The sequence below is a fragment of the Neovison vison genome, chromosome 3, assembly GCF_020171115.1.
Source record: "Neovison vison isolate M4711 chromosome 3, ASM_NN_V1, whole genome shotgun sequence".
In the NCBI taxonomy this organism is placed as follows: domain Eukaryota; kingdom Metazoa; phylum Chordata; class Mammalia; order Carnivora; family Mustelidae; genus Neogale; species Neogale vison.
This window is the reverse complement of record NC_058093.1, coordinates 50,565,665-50,592,554: the sequence shown is the minus strand read 5'-3', so window position 1 is coordinate 50,592,554 and position 26,890 is coordinate 50,565,665. Positions and strand designations below refer to the sequence as shown.

Genomic DNA, 26,890 nt, shown 5'->3' with positions numbered 1-26,890 from the left:
TAAGTCTTTTATAGTCCTTCTTCTAGCATAAACTTCATTTTTGTGTATTATGCATGGTGTTGTGTATTGGTATGTTCCGTTGTTAAAAATTGTCGAAATTGATTTAAACTGGTTTAAGTTTTAAGGTTCAAAATTATTTTTGTGTTTACAGATATCTGCCAACAGATGGGTCCAATGATAGATGAAAAACTTGAGGAGATTGATAGGTGAGATTTTTTTGTGCAGGGAATAACATGTATGGTTTCCTTCCTTCCTTTCTTTCCTTCTTTTTTTTTTTCTTTGCTCTAAAATACATACTTTATTATTTTTTTCAAAAACCATACTTTTTTTTTTTTTTTAAGATTTTATTTATTTATTTATTTGACAGAGAGAAATCACAAGTAGACAGAGAGGCAGGCAGAGAGAGAGAGAGGGAAGCAGGCTCCCTGCTGAGCAGAGAGCCCGATGCGGGACTCGATCCCAGGACCCTGAGATCATGACCTGAGCCGAAGGCAGCGGCTTAACCCACTGAGCCACCCAGGCGCCCTCAAAAACCATACTTTTGAAAGATTCCTACAAGATGAAGTTAAGACAAATTACATTTTTTTGTGTATAAGCATTGGTTTAGGAAATGTGTTTAGAAACTGGTGACTTTGCATGGCTCTAAACAAGAAACATCATAATTCAGCCAATAAATAACCTTCTCATTCACAAATCTATGAATATTATTAAAATGCAGAGAATAGTAAAGTTCCATGTCACATTACTACTGAAAAAAAAAAAAAAAAAACTTGGGTTTCATTTCTAATATACTTTGGAATTTTTTTAGTAATGCCTGTCTTCCTTCCTTCCTTTCTTTCCTTCTTTCCTCCTAAGATTTTATTTACTTGTTTGAGAGAGAGCACGCACATGATCTGGAGGGAGAAGAAGGGAGAATCTGAGGCACACTCTATACTGAGCACAGAGCCTGACATAGGGCTCAGTCTTGCAACAGCAAGATCATGACCTGAGTTGAAACCAAGAGTCAGATGCTTAAGCCACCCAGGCACCCCAACAAGAATAGTTTTCTTGTGGATTACTTGTTTTTTGGCAAAACTTTAAAGAGTTTTGTGGAACTGTTCAGTCTGTTGAAATTGTCTCTCAGTTTCCAAAACTCTTACAAACGGATAACAAGCTGGTACTTTTTACTTTGGTAGCATTTTTTTCCCCTGTGGCAGTATGGTATTGCCTAGAATGATGGGCTCATGCTCTTATGGTACTAGTCTTCATTTTCTTACTTGGACTGGAACTGAGGAATAATGAGTACTGAGGATTAAGCTGAATAAAGCACAGAATGAAGACTGGGTCTTGTTAGGTGATTAGAAGTAGTATTTGTAAAACTTTCAAATGAAATTTCCCTTGTGTTTGTGAAGCTAAATCCAAACACATTCCTCTCCTTGTTTTTCTTCTTGTATTTCTGTATTTCTCTTGTCCTTTTAATTTCTTTATCCCACATAGTCTTACTCTCCTTAGAAAAAGCAGCAGCACTGAAGGATAGACTCAGCATTTTGAACTTTTCATTTCTTTTTGTCTTTTCTGGCTCTTCAGCTTTCTGTTTGAAGCCATAGTGAATGGAAGACAAGGAGAAGGCTTTAGTGTTCCATCATCATCCCTTTCTAGATTCTGTTTGTTGAACTACGGTATCAGACGTCACAAGAAGATGGAGCACCTGGGCGGCTCAGTCGGTTAAGCATTTGTGTTGGGCTCAGATTATGATCCTGGGGTCCTGGGATCAAGTTCTTCGTTGGTCTCCCTGCTCAGTGGGGAGCCTACTTCTCCCTCTCCTGCTTCTGTTCCCCCTGCTTGTTCTCTCTCTCTCTTGCACTCTGTCAAATAAAAGAAAATCTTTTAAAAAAATAAAAAAACAAAACCCTGCACGAGAAGAACAGGAATTACTTTACTTATCTGCCTTTATCAGAGAAGGGTAGGAACCTCCAGATTTTTTTCTAGTCACTGAAGATTATAACCTTTTTCCATAAGATGTTTTTTTATAAATCCCTTATATTTTCTACATAAATGAGAAACAAATCCCTATCCACAATTAATGAAATAGGATGGCTGGGTGGCTTAGTTGTTAAGCATCTGCCTTCAGCTCAGGTCGTGATCTTAGGGTCCTGAGATCAAGCCCCTCGTCGGGCTCCCTGCTCACAGGAAGCCTTGTTCTCCCTCTCCCACTTACCCTGCTGGTGTTCCTGCTATCACTGTCTGTCTCTCTGTCAAAAAAATAAATAAAATCTTTGGTCGGGGGAAGAATGTCAAGATGTTTTTTAAAAAAAATTAATGAAATGATGGTGGTAGTTTCATTTTTGTTCTTATTTTGGAGAAAGCATTAAATATCTATGTATCTATCTACTGTGGTTTCAGTGCAGGAATATTAATGGTCAGTGAGTATTCAAACTGGAAATGATTGGAAAGAAAAATGTCAGTATTACCTTAGGGCTAGGAGTACAATCACTATAAACCTTTCTATATCTTAAAAATAATCCATATACTTTAACCCAGCAAATCCAGGCCCATACTAAATATACAAGGATATATGCAAAGATTTACCTCTTAGACGATTCTTCTCAGTATTATTTATAACAACAAAATTGGATTTATAACAGCAAAGTTGGAAGTAACTAAAACATCTTTCAGTGTAAGATTGATTTCTAAAATAAAATTACACATCTATACATTGTACAGTAAAAAGCATTTCATTGATAAATGTCTGTTGACATGGAAAGGGTGCCTGGGTGGCTCAGTCGTTAAGCATTTGCCTTTGGCTTAGGTCATGATCCCAGGGTCCCGGGGATCCAGCCCCACAGGCTCCCTGCTCAGTGGGAGGCCTACTTCTCCTTCTTCCACTCCCCTGCTTGTATTCTCTCTATCACTGTCTTCTTTCTCTCTGTCAAATAAATAAAATCTTTTTAAAAATAATAATAATAATAGGGGCACCTGTCTGGCTCAGTGGGGTAAAGCCTCTGCCTTTGGCTGGGGTCATGGTCCCAGGGTTCTGGGATCGAGCCCCGAATCAGGCTCTCTGCTCAGCAGGGAGCCTGCTTCCTCCTCTCTCTCTCTCTGCCTGCTTTTTTTGCCTTCTTGTGATCTCTATCTGTCAAATAAATAAAATCTTTTAAAAAAATTAAAAAATAATTAAAAATAATAAAAATAAGTATTGACATGGAAAAATATCATACTATGTAATGCAAAAGCAGAGAATATTGGCAGTATAATCTTATTTTTGTTGATAAAAAGAGAATCTTCAAAGAAATAGATCTAGCACAGTTAAAAATCAGAGTGACCATTTCTGATATGAGTTTTTTGAGTCACCGCTCACCTGTTAGTTCAATTTCAGTTTCTGAATAGGCCAGTTGGCATTTTCTGTTCCATGGCCTCTGACTACAGATGCAGCTTCTATTCTGGAAAATACTTGCTGTTCTTCAACAAATTTTTATTGACTATTTACCTTTATCAGGCATTCAGAAATGAATAAAATACCATTTTTTTCCTTGAATGGATCATCATCAATTTGTTTTTCCTAGGCGTGCCTGGATGGCTCAGTCTGTTACTGTCTTTGGCTCAGGTCATGATCCCAGGGCCCTGGGATCAAACCCTGCATCAGGGTCCCTGCTCAGCGGGAAGCCTGTTTCTCCCTCTCCCACTCTCCCTGCTTGTGTTCCCTCTCTTGGTATCTCTCTGTCAAGTAAATAAATAAAATCTTTTAAAAAAATTTTGTTTTTCCTCAAACTGCGGGGTTTGAAGTGGCGGGGGGGTGGGAGGTTGGGGTACCGGGTGGTGGGTATTGTAGAGGGCACGGATTGCATGGAGCACTGGGTGTGGTGAAAAATAATGAATACTGTTTTTCTGAAAATAAATAAATTGAAAAAAAAATTTGTTTTTCCTAATAAGAAAAACAACTTTACTGTCAGAAAAAGAAATTTTACATTTTTTTTCTGCCATTGTTTGGAATGAGTTTTTTTTTAAAGATTTTATTTATTTATCTGAGAGAGAGCAAGAGAGAGCAGGAGCAGTGGGGAGGGGAAGGAGGAGAGGGAGAAGCAGGCACCCTGCTGAGCAGGGAGCCGGAGGAGGGGCTTAATCCCAGGACCTCGGGATCATGGCCCAAGCTGAAGGCAGATGCTTAACTGACTGAGCCACCCAGGTGCCCCTGGAATGAGATTTTTTTTTTTTTTTTAAGATTTTATTTATTTATTTGACAGACAGAGATCACAAGTAGGCAGAGAGGCAGGCAGAGAGAGAGAGGGGGGAAGCAGGCTTCCTGCTGAGCAGAGAGCCCGATGTGGGGCTCGATCCCAGGACCCTGAGATCATGACCTGAGCTGAAGGCAGAGGCTTTAACCCACTGAGCCACCCAGGTGCCCCTGGAATGAGATTTTTTAACATTTATCACACCAAGAAATTATACTGGGCAGACACGTAAATTGACTCCAAAAACGTTATATAGATGTACTGAAGAGTGATCCATGCATGGTCTGAATTTAACAATGTTCCAGATTAGATTACTCTTTTTTTTTTTTTTAGAGAGTTGCAGGACTGGATCTCACCATCCTGAGATCATGACCTGAGCCAAAATCAAGAGTCAGATGTTTAACCAATTGAGCCCTTGTTCTAGACTATTCTAAGCTTATTTCCTATTGCCCTCCAAAAATCGTTTTCTCCCACCTTGATTAAATTGCCCTTTTCATTCTTCCATTGTGTACCCTTCTCATTCCTTTTGCCTGTTTTTTTTTTTTTTTTTTTTAAGATTTTATTTATTTGTTAGAGAGAGAGAGAGCGTAAGTACAGGCAGACAGAGAGGCAGGCTAGAGACAGAGGGAGAAGCAGGCTCCCTGCCGAGCAAGGAGCCCGATGTGTGACTTGATCCCAGGACGCTGGGATCATGTCCTGAGCCGAAGGCAGCCACTTAAACAACTGAGCCACCCAGGTGTCCCTCCTTTTGCCTGTCTTAATTCACACTGTCTCACTGACCTGACCTACTCTTCCTTTTTGGCTTGGGCCTGTCTACCCTTCCTCAGGTACCAGTTTAAGTCCCAGCTTCTCCATAAAGACTTTTCAGTCTACCACTACCCAAATTAGTCTACTTTTCTAAACTCTTCTGTTCCTTACCTTTTTGAAGGTAAGGAAATTGAATTTTTAATTCAATTATATGCCATCTTACATTGCTTGCTATTTTCCATGTGCTTAGCTTTGTCCCCCCAATAGATTGTAGTCTCTTTGAAAGAGAAAACTACATCTTCTCCATTTTCTTTGTGCTAGTATTGTGTTTGGGCACAGTTAGTAAAAATTTTTTGTTTTGGGGTTGTGTCCCAAATCTTTGAAGGTGATTTCTATGTTCTTCTGGTGTTTCATCAGTATTCTGAGTTACGTGGACCAAATGCCTATGGTTAATTCTTAGTCACCCCTTTATCAGCATGGACACTAATTTCTGAAGCTTTCTGTGTGGCATACAAATGATACTCTGAAAATAGTTTGACTTGCTTTATATAGTCACACCGGCAAGAGAGGAAATAATACCTTTTTATTGGTTTCAGACATAACATTATAAAGGAAACATTATAGAGTAAAGGTGACAAGTCTTGATAAGATTCAGTCCAGGTCATTTATTTGGTAGTCCTGCGTCTGGTCATCCACCTCTGTTGCTTGTCTTTTGATCCTCTCTGTGCGTATATAAAAAGCTACATTTAATATACAGGCCGTGGGTGCCCCATGAAGTGCCCTCTAACTTGTATGAACTTGTCAGTTGCAGTGGAAGTTCTTTATTACTCCCCAGGGGAACAAACAAAATTATACCAAGTCAGAAGGGTTTGCACTGGGGTTCCTTTGGCAAATTTGAAAAATGCCGTTACCTGGATTGTTTATACAACAGAGTATCTGATTTCACTCACTTTCTCAAAAGAAACCAGCAAACAAGAGCAATAGGGACTAGTTTATATATACATTGTTTTTATTTGCATTTTCAAGGATAATTGTTAGATTTTTTTTTCATTTGATTCTCTATATAAGCAAATGAAAATCATTTGATTTTGTTCGTGTATGTGTTTTTATTTCAGTCATATCATACTACAAAACAGGCTACTGACTTGCCTTGAGTACTTCTTCTACTTCGATTTAATTAAGGCTTGGGTTCTTCCAAAATTGAGAAATTATTTTGTTTAGTAATTGAGTTTTAACAGAAGCCTATAACATGTGAAACAGAATTGTCCTAGCACCAAAATTACGAATTGAGTGAATTTTTATGAGGTATGGAACGGACTTTTCCTAATATTATGAAGTCCTATCAGCCTAGTTATTACAAGAATTAAGGAATTCCTCCTCCCATTTTCCCATGGTGAATATTCTTTCATTGTATATAAAGAATCTTTTAAAATATGAATAGAAAATGTGCTAAATTGACAAAGTAATTTATGTTCCTAAATACATGCTTAAAAGCATTGAAGAATATTCAAGTGCTTTTCTTCTCTATCAGGAAGCATTCAGAATTGTCTGAATTGAATGTAAAAGTCTTGGAAGCCCTGGAACTATATAACAAGTTGGTGAATGAAGCACCGGTATATCCAGTCTATTCAAAGCTCCATCCTCCGGCACATTACCCCCCTTCATCAACCGGGATTCCAATGCAGGTGAGCATATTTTTTAGAACATTTTTCAAAATTGGACAAAAGTTTTAAAGAAAATGTTTTAAAGTTTAGTATTAAAATTTCTATGGTCCATGTATAAAAATCATGAAATTCATCTTCGATGGTCCAAAAAGTATGGGCTAAACAGTTAGTGTTCGACAAATGAGATACAGGTATTTTATAACTAATTTTAGTTCTTATTTATTTATTTATTATTTATTTTCAGCATAACAGTATTCATTATTTTTGAACCACACCCAGCGCTCCATGCAATCTGTGCCCTCTATAATACCCACCACCTGGTTCCCCAACCTCCCACCCCCCCCCCGCCCCTTCAAAACCCTCAGATTGTTTTTCAGAGTCCATAGTCTCTCATGGTTTATTTTAACATGAACAAAGAGACCATTAAATAGATGATGGGAGTCCAGGTTCTTCATTTGCTTTTGTAAATGTAAAGCAAAAATCCCTTAAGTAAAAAGTTCAAGTCCTCTGATTTAGGACAATGCCTGACCTACCAGAAGTTCCCTAGCTGAGGCACCAATGCTGTTCCTGTTTCTCAAAAAGCAAGAGGTAACATTTCTTTAAAAAATTTCTCTCAAGGGGTGCCTGGGTGGCTCAGTGGGTTAAAGCCTCTGCCTTCGGCTCAGGTCATGATCACAGGGTCCTGGGATCGAGCCCCGCATCGGGCTTTCTGCTCAACAGAGAGCCTGCTTGCTCCTCTCTCTCTGCCTCTCTTTCTGCCTGCCTCTCTGCCTACTTGTGATCGCTCTGTCAAATAAATAAATAAAATCTTTTAAAAAAAAATTTCTCTCAAGATTTCTTTGATTTACATGATGAGTAAAAGGCTTATTAGTGAACTTCTTTTGTCCTCTGGTCATGCCGTATATTTTTTCTTTGATGCACAACTTAAATGTTAAAAAGTCACGCGCAGCAAGGACGTGATGTAAGCCTTTCAGTGTAAGGTCCAGAAGCCATTAATAAACAGCCTCTTCTCCCAGGACTGTACACCTTGTTGTGCTTCCTGCTGAATGAATACTTAATATTTATCTCTAGCAAGTATTCTGAAACCTTTTTTAAATTTCAGCCAGTTAGCAGTTGAATTCAGAATGGATTTGGATGAACAAAATTCATGTTAATTTATGAGAACTGATATATAAAGGAGCATGTGAAGGAGACACCAAGGAGAAAAGATAGAATGTGGGTGCATAAGCTAGATAACTTGACACGCCATAATTGTTAAGTAAAAATGAAGAGTTTCTATGGTAACTGTCACATCAGACAAGATGCATTTATCAAATATGCTATGTCCCGAACTTTTGAAAGTGGAGAAAAGAATCATTGCATATGAGGGTAGAAAGGATTTCTGGGTGCAAAAGATAGCTGGAGTTTATTCAGTATTGCTTCTGTTTTCAATGAGTTTATTTGCTGCTGCTGTGAAAGTGGAACAAAATAGAAGTATCTCCATCATTGTATGATAGAACTATGTTATATTTGCTTCTTTGTGTGTGTCTGAAGGGTTATTTATCATTCCTGTGTCAGGTTTTTCTGTTCAGTTGCATACTGTTTATAATCTGTTTTGGTAAGCATAACTCAGGTTTCTAAAAAGTTAGCTTTCTGTCTGTCTGATTCTTCACATCCCTTCTATCTATACAGTTCATGTATAATAGCACTTAAAATATTCAAAGGTCCTATTCTCATTAGAAAAAAATTTCTTACTGAAAATGTTGGAGTAACACACCATGAGTTAAATCTGTGAAGTCTACTCAGGAACCCTGCACTGCAGAAGAGGTCCGTTCCCAGGCTCAGCCTGTTGTCATTGGGTTGGTATGTGTTGGCCAAGGAGGTGATATGATTGCGGCTACATTAAAGTCGATTTGGCACTTCCAGCATGCTAAATTTTCATGTCCATGCTCTTTTTTTCTTTTCTTTTAAGATTTTATTTATTTATTTGCCAGAGAGAGAGAGAACACAAGCAGGGGGAGTGGCAGAGGGAGAGGGAGAAGCAGGCTTCCCACCGAGCAGGGAGCCCAACTTGGGGCTCCATCTTAGGACCCTGGGATCATGACCTGAGCTGAGGGCAGACACTTTAACTGACTGAGCCACCCAGGTGCCCTTCCATGGTCTTTGCTTTGCACATAGCTTTGTTTAAAACTGGAGTGATGATAGTTACTGTATGATACTTAAGTATGTGCACTATTATACTGGTAGGCAGATGGAGATATTACCAAAAGCATTAGGTAGGGCACATAAAATAATACAAAGAAATTTAGACCATTTTGCTGTTTCCTGAGGATACATCTCATTTACCTAAATATCTTCTTTACTTTTTTCCTATTTGTTGTGAAGGCAGAAAATAAAGGAGACATTGCCAGAGAGGGTCTGCGCCCTGCCCTGATACCATTTATTCTTACTCTCCCAAGTTTCATTCTTAGGAGTTGAATAAGTCATCCTGGGATAGGGGTGAAGAAGGTTGTCATTGGGTTGGTGACTTGAAGTGATAATGGGCTGTCCTTCAAGGGAGTATGTAGTTTCCTGGGGGCTCTGCAGCAAGACATGTTCTTGAGTAATAGGCAACCTGGATGGATTCCAGCCTGCTGCTTAAAAATATGTCATCTCCTGCAAAGTAAAAGAACAATCAATTAAATCATAAATTTCCATAGGTTTGGCACTGTGATTTGGAAGTTCTCCATTTTTTGTACTAGGGTGGATAGGTTGGTAGAACCAGATTGTGCTCTAAAGAACTATAACATTTTATTCCATTTAAGTCTTTTAAAGTATTAAATATATTGTTAGATAGATGTTTGGGAAATCAGTGAATCAACCTTTTCTCTTTGTTTAATAGACATACCCAGTTCAGTCACATGGTGGAAACTATATGGGTCAAGGCATTCACCAAGTCACTGTTCCCCAAAGCTATAGCATTGGACCAGATCAGATTGGTCCACTGAGATCTCTGCCTCCAAATGTCAATTCCTCGATGACAACACAGCCTGCACAGACTCCGTATTTAAGGTAAGTTTTTGGGACCTGTGTTAATTTTGTAATTGTATACGTAAATTTTCACAGAATTTCATAATGAGAATAAACTGATTTTTCTTTTTATAATAATAATAATTGAGATAAAGTTGTAGAACTGCTCATTCCTAATGCTGTGCAGTCAGAATGCTCTTAGCTTTACTACCCCTACTAAAATGGTTGCCCAGACATGGCTTATAGTCTGGGTCTCTGGGACAAACTAAAGCTAACTGTCCCTTACAAGGAGAAGTCCATGATATACTTAGCACTCTTGCTATAATCAGCCTAGTAGAGGCATATGTATCAGGCATATGTATCTGCATGCACTCCTGAATATCAGAAAGCTTTACTTTGACTCCCAAGTGCTTTTGAGCTGTGGAATTTGTGGTCTAATTTTTTTTTTTTGAGAGCAAGAGAGCATTAGAGGGGAGAGACAGAATCTCAGGCACACTCCATGCTGGACTTGTGGGCTTGGAGCCAAACGTGGGGCTCCATTTCATGACCCTGACCCCAAGATCATGACCTGACCTGATGCTTAACTGACAGAGCTACCCAGGCACTCCTGTGACCCAGTTATTTATACTAACACTTCTGTTAAGTTTGAAAATGATGTTTAAATATTGCTTTTTATTAACTGGTTAGCAATACGAAATGTTCCCTTCAGTGTAGTCATGACAGATGATATTTAAGGTCTCTTTCCACTCAAATTCCATGAATATAAATTTTAGGTAGTATCCAAAAACTAAGTAAACCTGTTCACATTGGTGTTTAGTTCAGTTAAAATGTAAAATTTTGTTACTCTGTTTGACGCTAGAAGTTATGCAGAAAAAAAATTGGAGGAGTATAGACATTAATTCTCATAATAAACAGTATATTTGGTATAATTTGAAATTAATGTCTTTTTCTAAAAAATGTATGTTTAGGGGCATCTGGATGGCTCAGTGGGTTAAAGCCTCTGCCTTCGGCTCAGGTCATAATCCCAGGGTCCTGGAATCAAGCCCCCCATCGGGCTCTCTGCTCAGCGGGGAGCCTGCTTCCTCCTCTCTCTCTGCCTGCCTCTCTCTGCCTACTTGTGATCTCTGTTTGTCAAATAAATAAATAAATAAATTTTTAAAGAAGTATATTATAGTAATTATAGGAATAAGCAGGATTTCTGCAATTTGGTGTGATTTTTCAATTCGTTTTTTTGTTTTGATCTAGCGTTAGTAAGTAAGCTGTATAGGTCAAGACTATCTTGAGGGTGGGGCGCCTGGGTGGCTCAGTGGGTTAAAGCCTCTGCCTTCGGCTCAGGTCATGGTCCCAGGGTCCTGGGATAGAGCCCCCCATCGGGCTCTCTGCTCAGCAGGGAGCCTGCTTCCCTCTCTCTCTGCCTGCCTCTCCGCCTACTTGTGATCTCTCTCTCTCTGTCAAATAAATAAATAAAATCTTTAAAAAAAAAAAAAAAAAAGACTATCTTGAGGGTAAATTCAGGGTCCTGTGTGGATTACACTGTTCTCCCTGCCTTTATTATTTTTATGTAGAGATTCAGGTTCAGTTACCAGGGACTTTGAAAGTGTCACTATCGAAGGAAAGTGTAGAGCATGTGAGGAAAAGAGGCGGTCTCCTCTGTGCTGGATTGAGAGCTAGGAGAAGGGAGAATATGGTCCACAGGTGTACTTTGGAGGTTTCTGTGCTCATTGTAGCTGGCCAAGGATACCCCTGTGAGAAACACAGTCTGCATCTCCTCAAAAGATTTTTAAATATTTGCAATAAGAGGTTTTGGAGAAAACAAAATTAAATAGGCCTTAGAATCTTACAATTTTTGTTTTGTTTTGTTTTATGATTTTATTTATTTATTTGAGAGAGAGAAAGGGAGCATGAGAGGAGAGAGATCAGCGGGAGAAGCAGACTCCCTGCCGAGCAGGGAGTCCGATGCGGGACTTGATCCCAGGACTCCAGGATCATGACCCGAGCCCAAGGCAGTCGCTCAACCAACTGAGCCACCCAGGCGCCCTGTTTTTTGTTTTTTTGAGTACTTTCTTCTTAGCAGATATAAAGATTATATTAACAGTGTTGGACAGTTGGAATAATTAAATTATAATCAGAACAGCAGTAATATAAACTTAAAAAGATAGAAAGGCATTTTTATTGTCTCATGATGATTGACCATGACCTAGATAGTACAAAGTAAATATGGTTTTCTTTTGAATATTTTGTTTGTAGCACTGGACAAGACACTGTTTCCAGCCCTGCTTACATGAACCAGAACTCGAACCTTCAGTCAGCTGCTGGTACTGCTGCTTACACACAGCAGATGGGGATGTCTGTGGATCTGTCGTCTTACCAGAATGCTGCTGCTTCCAGCTTGCCACACCTGGCCGGCTTTCCAGTGGCCGTTCCAGCTCATTCAGTTGCACAGCAGCAAACAAATTACCATCAGCAGCCTCTTCTTTAGAACAAACCAAGCATTTTCTTGAAAGCCTTCATATGTGTATTACTTGACCCTTGTGATTCTCATCTAAAAATATTTAAAAGAAAAAATTTTTTTTCTCAACTTAAAAAAACCATGAATAAATAAAGCACAAAAACTTATCTTACTGTGCTAGGCCATGAAGGGCTTTTTCAGTCCAATTTGTTTGAAGTGCAACTTCTGATCAGAGGCAGCTTCAGGTAGATTCCAGTTAATTTTGTCTTACTTTCAAATCTCTCTACGCAAACCTGGACGCCCAGTAAGTAGCCTTATGACACTAAATAGCATGAGCTAGGAGTATGAAGTTTTTGCTTTAAAGACACCACTGTTTATCCCTAAAACATCATGGTAACTGGGAGAGCACCAAAACCTTTGAGTATTTTATTTATTTATTTTTTTTGTCTGCTTATTTTTTTCAGCGTCCGCCACAAACCATTCTTTTAAAAAAGGCAAACTTCTTTTTGGGTGAGCATTTAGTTTGCCAGTATATTTCCCTTTGGTTCCTTAAATTGCAGTTGTGTTTGCAGTACTGTCAGTTTTGCTCTCTGTTCTGTTGAGTAATAATTAGCATATAATTGTCTATAGAAGCAAGAGCAATTTGGAAGGAACAAAAATGTTTTCTGTTATTAACGAGAAGACTGTAGAAATGCAGATGTGTGCGATAAAGCGTTTAGCTACTCCCCTGTCATGGCGGCTGTGGGCTAAGGAATGCCCCACAAAACATTTCCATTCCCCGAAGACAAACGTTTTTCTTACAAGGCTCCCTTGTATTTAGTATTGCCACTAATGACCTTCTAAAGTGACTTTGGCCATTCTCTAATGAAGATAATAAGGTTCCCTTGTTTTCCTTCCTGAAGTGTGGTGTGCAGAGATGCTGCATTTTCTTTTTACGGATTACTTGTCAATTTGACCCATGAGACATTCCTAGTAATTTGATGTGATCTATCCCAAGCATGAATAATAAGTGTGTTTTTATAGATGTGTTGTTCAAGTACCATTGCTGTGCCAGGCTATTGAGAAATTTGGCCATTCCTTTCAGAGATAATTCTAAGCCTGTGGGATTGATAGGGTAGCTATCAGGACAGTTTTTCTGAAGTCTGCATTTTATAAATTTGCAGTGCTAATAGATTCCATATACTATAGGAATTACGTAGTAAACCAGTAGGGATTGTTTTCTCCTAAAAATACATACACTACTGCATCATCTACCAACTTGTTAGATAACGCAAAATAGAAGATGGCGAATATATATGCTTACAGATACACGGTACTTAGACTGGGAGAAACAAAGGACATAAGTGAAGTTACTTGCCTGGGAGCAAGATTTCTAAATTGTTTTTTAAAGAGAACCCTTAATCTTTCTGCTAAGAATCCATTTGAAGACAGTGCTCTGAAAATTTTTGTCATTTATCTATTTACAGAAATTTAATTACAAGTATGTTCTTTTTCCAAAGAAACTGTGTCCTAGAATAAAATAGTCTATATACTACTTGGTCTACATTTAAAGGAAAAAACAACAGTATTTGAAAGCCCAGTTTCTATCATTGTCTTAGTTCAGATAAAAGTAACTGAGAAAGTTTTAACCTTGAATGTCTCATATTCTTTTTTTCACCCAGTATTTTCCTTCCGTGTGAATTCAATTATATATTTACAAAAAATGCTAAAAGGGTACCTTATTTTTTGGAAACAAATCTTCTGTTCTTTAAAGAAAAAACATAAAAAGCATTTATAAAGCTGCTCTTGATAATGTTGGCATATATATATCAAAAATCTTACATCTTTTCCTCCCAGTGTTTAATAAGGTTATTTTAATGTTTGTATAAATATTTCATGTATAATTGTGATCAGAATTGTAAAAGCTTAACTTGAGTAAGTCTTTGAACTAGTATAAATACTGTACACCCGCTAAATTGGGATCAGCCAATTAAGTTGACCAAATGTAGTTTTGGAATAATATAACATGCGACATGTATATAAATCGTGTATATTGGCATTTATCTGTGAAATTTTATACATCCAGAAGTTTCTTCTCCCTCTTAAATTAAAAACAATTTTATTTTGGCCACACTGTAATGAATTTTGTGTTGCAGGTTGTCAGTAGTATAAAATGTTATTAAATCTGTGTACTAAGATGGTATTTTTCGTGTTAATAGGAAATAACAGGGTTGTTATTTTTCTTTCTTTTCCATGATCTTATGGGTTGTATTTATTTTAAGACCTCTTTATAATTAAATGTTTTCTGCCAAAGGAATTGTCTAATATCAGATTTCTACACTGGGTTCATACTTGCTATTTTATAAAAAAAATAAAAATAACTTCTATTTCATATGAAATCTCGATACATTAGAAAAATTTTCTGAGAATTTATAATAAAATTACTTTTCATCAATGTAGAAAGAATTTCCCTTGGGTGTTAAAATACAGGAAGTGGATTATGGATTATCTTGTAGTTTGGAAAATGTACTGTCTGCCAGCATTGTCTTATAATTTGGTAATCTACAAAATTACCTGAACATTAAATAATTATACTACTTATCAATTAGGATTTGAAATTATTTGCAAATACATTGTCCTCTGATGTTATTTCAAGGAGTTGATACTTGACCACATGACAAATTTTCACTATGTTTTACAGAGGATTTATAAAGTTTCACCTTCCATATTTTTTAAACATTTATTTTGAATGTTCAAAATATTATGGCTTAGGTATTTTTAAAATTTCTCATAGAAATCGCAAGTGTCTAGTCTTTTGGCTTCTGGGGAGGATTTACTGAATTGTTATGAGAAAGCTCAAGTTATTTTTGTAAGTAATAAATTATAAATAATATAGCACCAATCTTTCATGCTTTGTTTCTGTGAGAAGACATTTTTCTTATTTACTTATATCAGTCTTAGTCAATAAATAAAAAGAGGACTCAATTCTAGAGATTTAATTTTTTTGTTGTTAGTACAATTTAGTTTCTTTTGGAGATTAAAGATTCAGATTTTTTTTCAAGTTTTTTTCCCAGAAGAATTATTCTAATTTTACCAAGCTAAATTTGAGTTAGAGTTTTCTAAAAACCTTACTGTGTCAAAAAGAGAAATTATGTTGCTTCTTACAAAGTGTAGTGGGAGGACGTGTGTCCCCCTCCCTCCAAAAAAATTCATGTTTGCCTAGTTTGTCAGGATGTGACCTTATTTGGGAAAAGACTTTGCAGATGTAATTAAGGATCTTGAGGTGAGATTATCCTAGATTTAAGGTGTCCTTTTAAAAGAGAAAGCATACAGATACACAGCAAGCGGGACCTGTAAAGATAGAGACAGAGCCTGGAGTGAAGGTGCCACAAATCAGAGATGGCTGGGGGCTACCAGAAGCTGGAAAAAGCGTGGAAGGATTCTCCTCTAGAGCCATCAGAGAGATCACAGCTTAGCTGATACCTTGATTTCAGATTTATGGCCTCTAAACATGAGAGAGAAGACATTGATGTTGTTTCAACCCTAGGAAACGAGTAAACGCGGATAAAAGTGTACAGCAAACTCCTGAGTACCAACGATTTCAAACTTTTATAAAATTGGTTAAATTTGTTACGAGAATTTGGAGACAAATGGCTATAGTCCAGAAGTAGCAGTCTTATCTTTTCTAAATTCTAATGAAATTGCATGGATTAATGAAAGATCCCTGGTGATTCCATTATCCCATTTTTACTTTTTTTTTTTTTTTATGATGTCACATCTCAGTAATTTCCTATGCCAGAGAAGTTAACAGGATGACAATTCATGCGTTTTCTATCCAGTCTTCTATCTTCTGTCTACCCACTTTTCTGTAGTGGGTATTGACTGGACTGAAGAAATGTTTAAAGGCAGGCAGAGGAACAGAAGAAACAAAACTGGTGGGTGGGTATTTGCAACAAAGGCTACCAAAGAATGGAGTTTGCTTTTCTTATTTTACACCATTTGCTGTCCTGATAAGGAAAATAAAGGCTTTCCAATATCTATTCAGCAGGTCTTTGACTTCTACTGATTACCTGTTGGTCTAGGGAGCTGGCTACCTTTTTTTAAATACTGAAGTGAACTCACATAAAACTAGCTGTTTTAAAGTGAACAACTCAGTAGCATTTATTATATTTACAATGTTGTACAACCACTACCTCTAGTTCCAAAATTGACCTTTTGTGTCTGCTCTGACTTACCATATATTTTTTGAGCTTTAACTCCACATATACCACAGTGTGTGTGTGTATGCCTTCGCATATGTGCATATTTCATATTACCACAGTTTATCCATTCATGTGTTGGATACTTGGGTTGTTTTCATCTTTTGGTTATGTGCATAGTATTGCTAGGAAGGTGTGTATATGTATTTGAGTACTAGTTTTCAGTTCCTTTGGCTATATATAAGGGTGGAATTAGTGGGTCAAATGACAATTCTATGTTTAATTTCTTGAGAAATTACCAAATCCCGCAGCTGAACCATTTTTATATTCCTGCCAACAGTGCAGAAAGATTCCAATTTATGTCCTCACCAGCACTTATTTCTAATTTTAAGAAATTCTAGCCATCTTTGTATATATGAAGTTGTACCTCATGATTTTTATTTCCATTTCCCTAGTGATAAATAATGTTGAGTGTTGTTCATGTGCCTTTTGGCCACTGTATATTTTGGAGAAATATCTGTGTAAATCCTTTGCTCATTTTTTAACTGGGTTGCCTTTTGTTGCACTGTAAGAATTCTTTATGTTCTGGATACTAGACCTTCAATAGATGCATGCCTTCAAATACATTCTCCCATTCTGTAGGTTGTCATTTCACTTTCTTGATGCTATTCTTTGATTAACAGAAGTTTTTAATTTTGATGATATCCAGTTTACCTATTTTTTCCTTTGTTGCTCCTGCTTTTGGTATCCTATCTAAGAGTCTGTTGCAAATCCAAGACATGAAGATTTTCTCCTGTTCTAAGAGTTCTATGGTTTTAACTCTTACAATTACGTCATTGATTGATTTTTTAGTTCATTTTTGTACATGGTATGAGGTTGGAATCTAGCTTCATTTTTTTTTTTCATATGGATATCCAGTTGTCCCAACACCATTTGTTGGAGAGACTGCTTTCACCAGCTGCTTTTGAACACCACTACAACCTACCCTATGGTCGTCAGTAGCCACAGCTGCAGTGCACCCCCTCCATAGCTAGAGAGTTTGCAGTCTAAAAAGTAACAGCCTTGTTCTCTTCTCTTGTCATATACCTAAAGAGGAGTCCATGCCATCTAGTTAGGATAGAGCTCCCCAAGGTGAACAGATAGGATAGGTGTCAATGTAGTGATGGTTTCTAGCTGTCAGAGACTCTTGTCCCTCCAAGTAACTTCAGACAACTATATGGAAAATGCATTGTCCAGATAGCAAAATGAGACTTAGAACCCCAGCCAAAAATAATCTTTATCATATTTCCTTTCTGGGAAACTCTCCCCTCACAATTTTCACCCATATGTTATTGGTCAGAAATGTCCCCAAAAGCCACCATTAGCAGCAAGTGAGTCTGGAAAGTGAGTATTTTGCTTTCTAGCCTCTAGAGAAGATAGGGGAGAAGATGATTGGGAATGAGTGTAGTGTGGGCTGTACTATAATCTGCCACAGGGACAGACATGTCCAAGTGTGTTTACAACCTGCTGTTACTATTTGTGTGCCTAGTAAATAAATTCAAAGTTAAGTTCGCCTGTTATTCCATGGTCAAATAAGCTCTTGTTAAGATTCTCTAATATGGGGCGCCTGGGTGGCTCAGTGGGTTAAAGCCTCTGCCTTTGGCTCAGGTCATGATCTCAGGGTCCTGGGATCGAGTCCCACATCAAGGCTCCCTGCTCATCAGGGAGCCTGCTTCTTCTCCCTCTCCCTCTGCCTGCTGCTCTGCCTACTTGTGCTCTCTCTCTGTCAAATAAATAAATAAATAAAATCTTAAAAAAAAAAAAGATTCTCTAATATGAGGGGCGCCTGGGTGGCTTAGTTGGTTGAGCATCTGCCTTCGGCTCCGGTCATGATCTTGGGGTCCTGGGATTGAGCACCCCCCCAGCAGAGAGTCTGCTTCCCTTTCTCCACCTGCTGCTCCCCCCCACACTTACACTCTAATAAATGGGTAGTCTTTAAACAGAATAAAGATTCTCTAATATGAGCATGTTAGGTCCCCAATGTTGGGTCCCCCAATAATGGGTCCGTGATTAAAAGAGCGAGATTGATACAAAGCGAAAGTCAAGCAAAGCTTTATTTCGCGCCAAACATCAAGAATCAAACGGACCGGTCAGGGCCACGCCTCTTACAGAGAGCGCAACCCCTCCCTGCCTCACAGACTAACTTTTATAGAGCAAAGGCCATGCGGTTGAGCCTGGCCACACACAGGTAGCCAGTGAGATTGCAACACACAGAGAAAGCTGCACAGTCATGCTAGGTCACACACGGGTGGCCAATTGAATTACAATTCACCCCATAGTAGCTATTTGAACTAGCCTATCACCTTAGTCAGAATGGGCGCCCAAAAGGTACACCAAGGGCGGGGCCCATACTTCTTGGTAGCTAGGAGACAGTTTGGGCCCCCACTGATTGAATGTCTCCACCTGACCTGACCCACCCTTGTGCTTTGTTACCTGGGATGGTTTCCTGGACTTGCTTTTAAGTTCCCCTGGTGGGGGCAGGGTCAATTTAAGTTTTACTGCATAAACAACAAAATGGCAGTTCAACCGGGGTGGGGCCGCTCTGGCTGAGTTGGTCCTTACAAGCATACCATAGTTTCAGTCAGTAAAGGCTAGATTTAATATATTTACATCTGGGGGCGCCTGGGTGGCTCAGTGTGTTAAGCCGCTGCCTTTGGCTCAGGTCATGATCTCAGGGTCCTGGGATCGAGTCCCGCATCGGGCTCTCTGCTGAGCAGAGAGCCTGCTTCCTCCTCTCTCTCTCTGCCTGCCTCTCTGCCTAATTGTGATCTCTCTCTGTCAAATAAATAAATAAAATCTTTAAAAAAAAAAAAAAAAATATATATATATATATATATATTTACATCTGTCCTAATGGTTAAAACTAGGACTTTTTTTCTAACCTCATGAGAGATTAAAAAAAAAAAAAGACCCTGGAAATGGGGATGGGGATAAAAGCTACAACTGCTCCTGTTTCTTCCGTTTAGAAACATGAAAAAATTAAAGATGTATTAGCATTCAATAACGTAATTATTATATGGTGGGGATGCTAGGACTTGAATTTCCAAGCCTGAATTGTATTTGTGGCTTCGCCATGCGCTAGTTGTATAATGTCAGACATTGCACTTTGGCTTGATTGAAAACCATTTTCATATACATGGTCACTGAATTTTAACACTCGTTAGGTAGAGCGGTAAGCGAAGAGGGTACGGTCACACAGCTAGTAGTGGCCAAGCTGGAATTATAAACCAGGTTGTATCTGATGCTCAAATATGTGCTTTTCTCCACTACATGGGTATGACTCATGCCTAGAAATAATTTGTGTGTTGTGTTTGTCAGGTAACAACTATAACAACTTCATTTCCCACACATTACTGAGATAGATGGGGTCCCAAGGGCTCACATGGTTACAAAATGCCTTCAGATGTGAGAATGCTCATGTGAGCAGCTGGATCTGTCTAATGTGTGCACTGTAGTACAATTAGTTCTGTCATAAGGGGAGGGGGTGTGGCTGATGAGACCAGAGCCTGATGTAAACAGACTGGCTCTTTACGAGACTCCGTGTGGAGGAGGGGTCAAACATGGGGGAAAGGAAGTGCACAGAGTTCTGTGGTTTCTTTTTCAAGATTTTATTTATTTATTTGACAGAGGGACAGTGAGAGAGGGAACACAAGCAGGGGTAGTGGGAGAGGGAGAAGCAGGCTTCCCGCTGAGCAGAGAGCCCCATGCTTGATCCCAGGACCTTGGGATCATGACCTGAGCCAAAGGCAGGTAATTAACGACTGAGCCACCCAGGCGTCCTGAGTTCTGTGTTTTCTGACCAGAAAAGAGCATAATCCAAGGGATTTCTAAGGAAAACAACAGGTGACAACTAGTTGAGGCTGATTTGAACAAGAGTGGTTCTGAGTTGAAGCCTAAAAACCCGGGAAGCCTAAAGCCCTCAAAACTGTCAGAATCCTAAAAACACAGACTGATTTCTCTAAGAACCAAAGTTACTGAGAGAAATCTTCAGCCTGAGCTTGGGTTTCAGTTACATTCTGTACAGGGCCAAACCTTTTTTTTTTTTTTTTTTTTTAAGATTTTATTTATTTATTTGAGAGAGAGAGAGAGAGAGCACAAGCCGGGGAGGGTCTGAGGGAGAGGGACAAGTAGCCTCCGCACTGAGCAGGGAGCCTAATGCAGGGCTCAATTCCAGGACCCATGAGGTCATGACTTGAGCCAAAACCAAGAGCCAGACACTTAACTGACAGAGATGCCCAGGCGCCCCAAGGCCAAATTCTTCAGAATCACATAACTAGGTAGGGCCTTCACGGTCTCACCCTTGACAGTCCTTCTAACCATTTCCACTTTCTTATATACACACTGGATTCCAACCCCCAAACCCTAAATTATTTGTGTGCCAATTTGGCTTTTTCATACCTGTGCTTGGCTCTGTTTCTCTGCCCGAAATTCTTTTGTCCATTGGATACTGTCATTTGGCTCATTCAACATGCATTCCCAACCACCCTCCTCTATATGGAAACCATATATTCCTCTACATGGGAGTCAGTAAACAAGATGCTTTCCAGAACAGCAAGCTCATTTCTCCAGCCTTAGCCCAAGGGGTTGCAGCAGAGGCAGAAGCATAGTGAACATTTCTTTCTGACTTGTGGCAGGAAAGTCTAGATCACAGACCCTTGCAATGGTCTGGAGGAAGGCCAAATGGTTGTGAAAAGTATTCAATAAGGGAGTCACCTAGAAAGGGGAAAGAAAGGTTACAGTCAGACTCTGGGGCAGGGGACATCAGCAAGAGACACTGCAAGACCATATGGAGATGAAAGAAAAAGCAAATTCTATGTGGGGTCCCAACAGTACAGGATATCTCAATCTCCATGTCCCACACTTCATATTTATACCAGTTGTGAGCCGCCACTGTAGGATTATTCAAGGTCTCTTCCGCCTTTAAGTGTCTGTAAGCCTATGTTCCTCACTGGGAACAGAATGTGAAGATTATTTGGAATCTGATTTACATCGTTCAATCCCTTTCTATGAACTTTAAAAAGAATTCTTCCTTTAAACATTATAGAAAGAATTAGCCTAATTTAAGCCATCAAAAATGTCAGAATGAAAATGAAGGACAGGGATCAGATTTTGTAACTGTCTTGTTAAGTTTCCTTCATGCAATGGCCTGTATTGTTTTTTTGTCTTTTTTTTTTTTAATTTGTTTTTTGATTGGGGGGGGGTGAAGGGCAGAGGGAGAGAGAGAATCTCAAGCAGGCTCCATGTCCAGGGCAGAGCCTGAGGCGTGGCTCAATCTCAGGACCCTGAGATCATAAGCTTAGCCGAAATCAAGAGTCAGACGCGTCACCCACCCAGGTGCTCCTGTTTGTTGGGTTTTTCTTCCCCTCCTTTCCTGTAAGAGAATTGGACATATCTATCTGTCCATGCCCTTGACTCTTAGAGTGTATTGTCCCCACTTGGTGATTTTCCTATTGATTTGGTCTTTGAATGATTAATTGATTTTTTTTATTTGTAAAAGATTTTATTTATTTATTTGACAGAGAAAGAGCACAAGCAGGGGGAACAGCAGGCAGAGGGAGAGGAAGGAAGAAGCAGACTCCCCACTGAGCAGGGAGACCGATGTGGGGCTCCATCCCAGGACCCTGGGATCAGGACCTGAGCCGAAGGCAGATGCTTAACTGACTGAGACAGCCGGGCACCTTTGGTCTTTGATTTAGAGTTCTTTTGGCTCTGCCGGCTTCTAGACTTTCCTTGTTTTTGATGACTTTGACAGTTTTGAGGAGTACCAGTCATATATTTTGTAGACTGTAGATTTGTATGGTGTCTTCTCATGATTAGTTAGAGGTTTGGGGGAGGAAGCTCACAAAGGTCAAGTACCCTTCTCACGTGGTATCAAGGGTATGAATTATCAACCAGACATCACTGTTGTTGTTCTTCTTAATCACGTGACTAAGGTAGTGTTTGTTAAGTTTCTCCAATTCCTCCATTTCATGCTGTACTCTTTGGAAGAAGTCCCTAATGTGCAGCCTACACTTAAGAAGGGGGAATTATGCTTTCCTTCCTTAAGTGTGGAATATCCACATAAATTATGTAGAATTCATCCACATGAGAACCTTGTCTCTTCTCTTTTATTTATTTATTCAGTCATTTACTTTTGTCACTAAGAGCTCATGGAAACTTATTTTACACTGGGATGTATTCCAATAGTACCTCATTCTGTTGCTCAAATTGTTCCAACTTTGGGCCTGGGGAGCCCTTTCAGTTTGTTCCTGTGTCCCCTTGACATCCCCCAGTCACTGCGCTTTTTGTTTTGTTTTGAAACATTCTTTACATTCTGGCAGTGTAAGATACTCTGGGCTAATCTTGTGTATTTCCTGTCCAGACTTAGAATCAGCCACTTCTTCAAGGTGCCCTGGTTGCTTTTATTAGAAGATGGTATTAGAGACCAAGACCTGAGTATTAGATGTATTTGTTGTTACTGACATGTTGTGATTTCTAGGTCCTGGCTGAGAGCAAGAAAATACGTCTGTAGACTAACCTGCACATATACACACAAATTTATAAATATTTCTCTGTGTAGCTACCTATATCTATATTAAGCTACACGTGAATTTATGCTGCTGTTTCTTTTTTAATCAGTTAATTAATTTTAAATTTAAATTCAATTAATTAGCATAGAATGTATTACTGGTTTCAGAGGTAGAGGTCAGAATTCCTCTGTCTTTTATAGCACCCAGTGCTCATTATATCACGTGCCCTCCTTAATGTCCAGCACCCAGCTATCCACTCCCCTCCAGCAACCCTCACACACTGATGTTTCTAACTCGAATCCATTACCACATGGGTCATCCTAGCCTTTTTGCCTTACCTCCCTGTAACTGTCCTCTCCAACAGTAGGAAACCTGGCTCCCACCATCTGCCATGGACGTAGTTAATTGTTCAATTCCAAGATACATGTATCTTGACTTCAGAATTGTTAATCCATACCTCAGGTAGCAACTTTATCAGAGGCCATAGAGTACTTATGTACAGTTCCTTTTGTCTTTAGTCACAGACCCCACTCATTTCTAAAGATAGTTAGGGGGCGTCTGGGTGGCTCAGTGCATTAAGCTTCTGCCTTTGGCACGGGTCATGATCTCAGGGGCCTGGGATTGAGCCCCACATCGGGCTCTCTGCTTGTCGGGGAGCCTGATTCTCTCTCTCTCTCTGCCTATGTCTCTGCCTACTTGTGATCTCTCTCTCTCTCTCTGTCAAATAAATAAACAAAATCTTTTTAAAAAATTAAAAAAAAATACTTAAGCCACCACCTTTTATCCCCCTCCAATCTCCTTCAGGGAGATAGTTTCCTATATCTGTAATAGAGTTACATGCTTTTGTTACATTCTGCATTCAATCCTGGAACCTCCCAACTTCCTATATGACTTTTTAAAGATTTGCACACATTAAGGCTTAAGTTTGTGCTGGAAAGTTCTACAGGTTTTAGCAGATGCATAGCATCATATATCCACCATTAGAGTATCATGCAGAATAATTTCACCACCCTAAAAAAAAAACCCTGCTATGCTTCACATAATCAACACTCCCCCTCCCGAACCTCTGACCTTTTACTGTTTTTACAGCTTTGACTCTTCTAGAATGTCACAAAAATGTAATCTTTTTTTTTTTTTAAAGATTTTATTTATTTATTTGACAGACAGAGATCACAAGTAGGCAGAGAGGCAGGCAGAGAGAGAGAGGAGGAAGCAGGCTCCCTGCTGAGCAGAGAGCCCGATGTGGGACTCGATCCCAGGACCCTGAGATCATGACCTGAGCCAAAGGCAGAGGCTTAATCCACTGAGCCACCCAGGCACCCACAAAAATGTAATCTTAAAGTATAGCTTTAAGTGACTGGCTTCCTTCACTTAGCAATATGCATTTAAGGTGTATCCATATCTTTTTTTTTTTTTTTAAGATTTATTTATTTGACAGAGAGAGATCACAAGTAGGCACAGAGAGAGAGAGAGAGTAGAGAGAAAGAATCAGGTTCCCTGCCGAGCAGAAAGCCTGATGCGGGACTTGATCCCAGAACTCTGAGATCACGACCTCAGCTGAAGGCAGAGACTTAACCCACTGAACCACCCAGGCACCCATGTATCTGTATCTTTTTATGGCTTGCTAACTCATTCTTTTTTCACTGAGTAGCATTCCATTGTACAATTATACCACACTGTATCCATTCACCTATTGAAGGACATCTTGGTTGCTAACAGTTTTGGGCAATTATGAATAAAACAAAATAAATATATAAATATATAAATTTATATAATGCATAAAAATACATAAAAATATAAATGTATACACATTTTGTGAGATGGTTTTTGGGTGGTGTAAGTTTTCACATCCATCATGTAAATACCTAGGACAATGATTGCTGGCTTGTATGGAAAGACTATGTGGTTTATTAAGAAACTGACCAGGGGCACCTGGGTGGCTCAGTAGGTTAAGCCTCTGCCTTCGGCTCGGGTTATGATGCCAGGGTTCTGGGATCGAGCCCCACATTGGGCTCTCTGCTCGGTGGGGAGCCTGCTTCTGCCTCTCTCTCTGTCTAGTTGTGATCTCTGTCATAAATAAATAAAATCTTAAAATAATAATAATAAATAAAATTTCAAAAATTTGGTCCTTTTTATTAAAAAAAAAAAAAAAAGAAAGAAACTGACCAACTGTCTTCCAAAATGGCTGTACCATTTAGAATTCCCATCACTAATGAATACGAATTTCTGTTGCTTCTAATACTAACAACTGGTATTGTCATCTTAAAAGAAAAACTTTTGCCATTCTGATAGGAGTGTAACAGTATCGTATTGTTTTATTTGTGCTCCCTTGATGATAAATGATGTTAAGCATCTTTTCACGTGTTTATTTGCTATCTAGGTGTCTGTTCAAACATTTTCTCAATTTTTAACTGGGTTGTTTTCTTATTGCTGAGTTTTGAGTTATTTTTATATTTTGTTCACAAGTTCTTTTTTTTTAAGTTTTTTTTTTTTTTTTTTTTTTTTTTTTTTTAAAGTAATCACTCTATCTAACATGGGGCTTGAACTCAGGATCCCAAGATCAAGTACTACACCCTCCACTGACTGGAGCCAGCCAGGTGCCCCTTTGTTTACAAGTTATTTATTTATGTATTTATTTATTTTTATTGTATTATGTTAGTCACATACATCATTAGTTTTTAATGTAGTATTCCAAGATTCATTGTTTACATATAACACCCAGTGTTCCAGGCAACACGTGCCCTCCTTAATACCTATCCCTGGGCCAACACATTATTCTCCCCTCCTCCTCCCCTCCAAAACCCTGTTTGTTTCTTGAAGTCCACAGTTTCTCATGGCTCCTCTCCCTCTCCTATTTCTCCCCACTTCAATTTTCTTTTCCTTCTCCTAATGTCCTCTATGTTATTCCTTATGTTCCACAAGTAAGTGAAACTGTATGATAATTGACTTTCTCTGCTTGACTTATTTCACTCAGCATAATCTCCTCTGTTTATAAGTTCCTTATCAGATTTGTGTCTTACAACTATTTTTCTTCCAGTCTATGATTTGTCTTGCATTATTTTCACAAAGTCTTTCACAGAGCAAAAATTTTAATTTTAGGGCGCCTGGGTGGCTCAGTGGGTTAGGCCGCTGCCTTCGGCTCAGGTCATGATCTCAGGGTCCTGGGATCGAGTCCCGCATCGGGCTCTCTGCTCAGCAGGAAGCCTGTTTCCTCCTCTCTCTCTCTGCCTGCCTCTCTGCCTACTTGTGATCTCTGTCTGTCAAATAAATAAATAAAATCTTTTAAAAAAAAATTTTAATTTTAATAAAGCCCAACATACCAGTTTTACTTTCTTGGATCATGCTTGCATCTAAAACCTCATCTCCAAATCCAAAGTCCTGTAGGTTTTCTCTGAGAAGTTTTTATAGTTTTGCATTTCACACATAGATTTATGATCCATTTTGAGTTACTTTTTTATAAGGTCTGAAGATTTTTTTAAAATAACAACTTTTTCCCCCCTCAAGTATAATTTAAATTTTCTGAAAAACTTCAAACATCCTTTGTAATTTTAAACAATATCCAAACATTTTAAGTATATAGGATAAAAATGCTTCTAATTAAGTGTTTTTCTTGGTGAAACATTTGTACTATATGGGCGCCTGGGTGGCTCAGTGGGTTAATCCTCTGCCTTTCGTTCAGGTCATGATCTCAGGGTTCTGCGACTGAGTCCTGCATTGTGCTCTCTGCTCAGCAGGGAGCTTGCTACCCTGCCCCCCACCCCTGCCTGCCTCTCTGCCTACTTGCAATCTCTCTCTGTCCAATAAATAAATGAAAATCTTAAAAAAAAGAAAAGAAAAGAAAAACATTTATGGGCACCTAGGTGGCTCAGTGTGTTAAGCCTCTGCCTTCGGCTCAGGTCAGGATGTCAGGATCCTGGGATAGAGCCCCGCATTGGGCCCTCTGCTCAGCAGGGAGCCTGCTTCCCTCCCTCTCTCTCTCTCTGTTTGCCTCTCTGCCTACTTGTGAGCTTTCTCTGTGTGTCAAATACATAAAATATTAAAAAAAAAGAAATATTTGTACTATATGAAAGTATATCAATTAAAATGTGCCCTCTCCCTACATATATAG

At 39.0% G+C, this 26,890-nt stretch overlaps 1 protein-coding gene across 2 annotated transcripts in view; it reads left to right on the top strand.

Moving 5' to 3' along the window:
* Nucleotides 1–15,025, top strand: part of STAM2 (signal transducing adaptor molecule 2) — a 52,894-nt gene extending 37,869 nt beyond the window's left edge. For both annotated transcript variants that reach the window (XM_044242068.1, XM_044242067.1), the window contains exons 11-14: nucleotides 152–206; nucleotides 6,487–6,640; nucleotides 9,480–9,649; nucleotides 11,855–15,025. In XM_044242068.1, the coding sequence (XP_044098003.1) occupies nucleotides 152–206; nucleotides 6,487–6,640; nucleotides 9,480–9,649; nucleotides 11,855–12,086 (611 nt within the window). In that variant the 3' untranslated portion in view covers nucleotides 12,087–15,025. The remainder of the gene's footprint in view (nucleotides 1–151; nucleotides 207–6,486; nucleotides 6,641–9,479; nucleotides 9,650–11,854) is intronic.
* The last annotated feature ends 11,865 nt before the right edge of the window (nucleotides 15,026–26,890 follow it).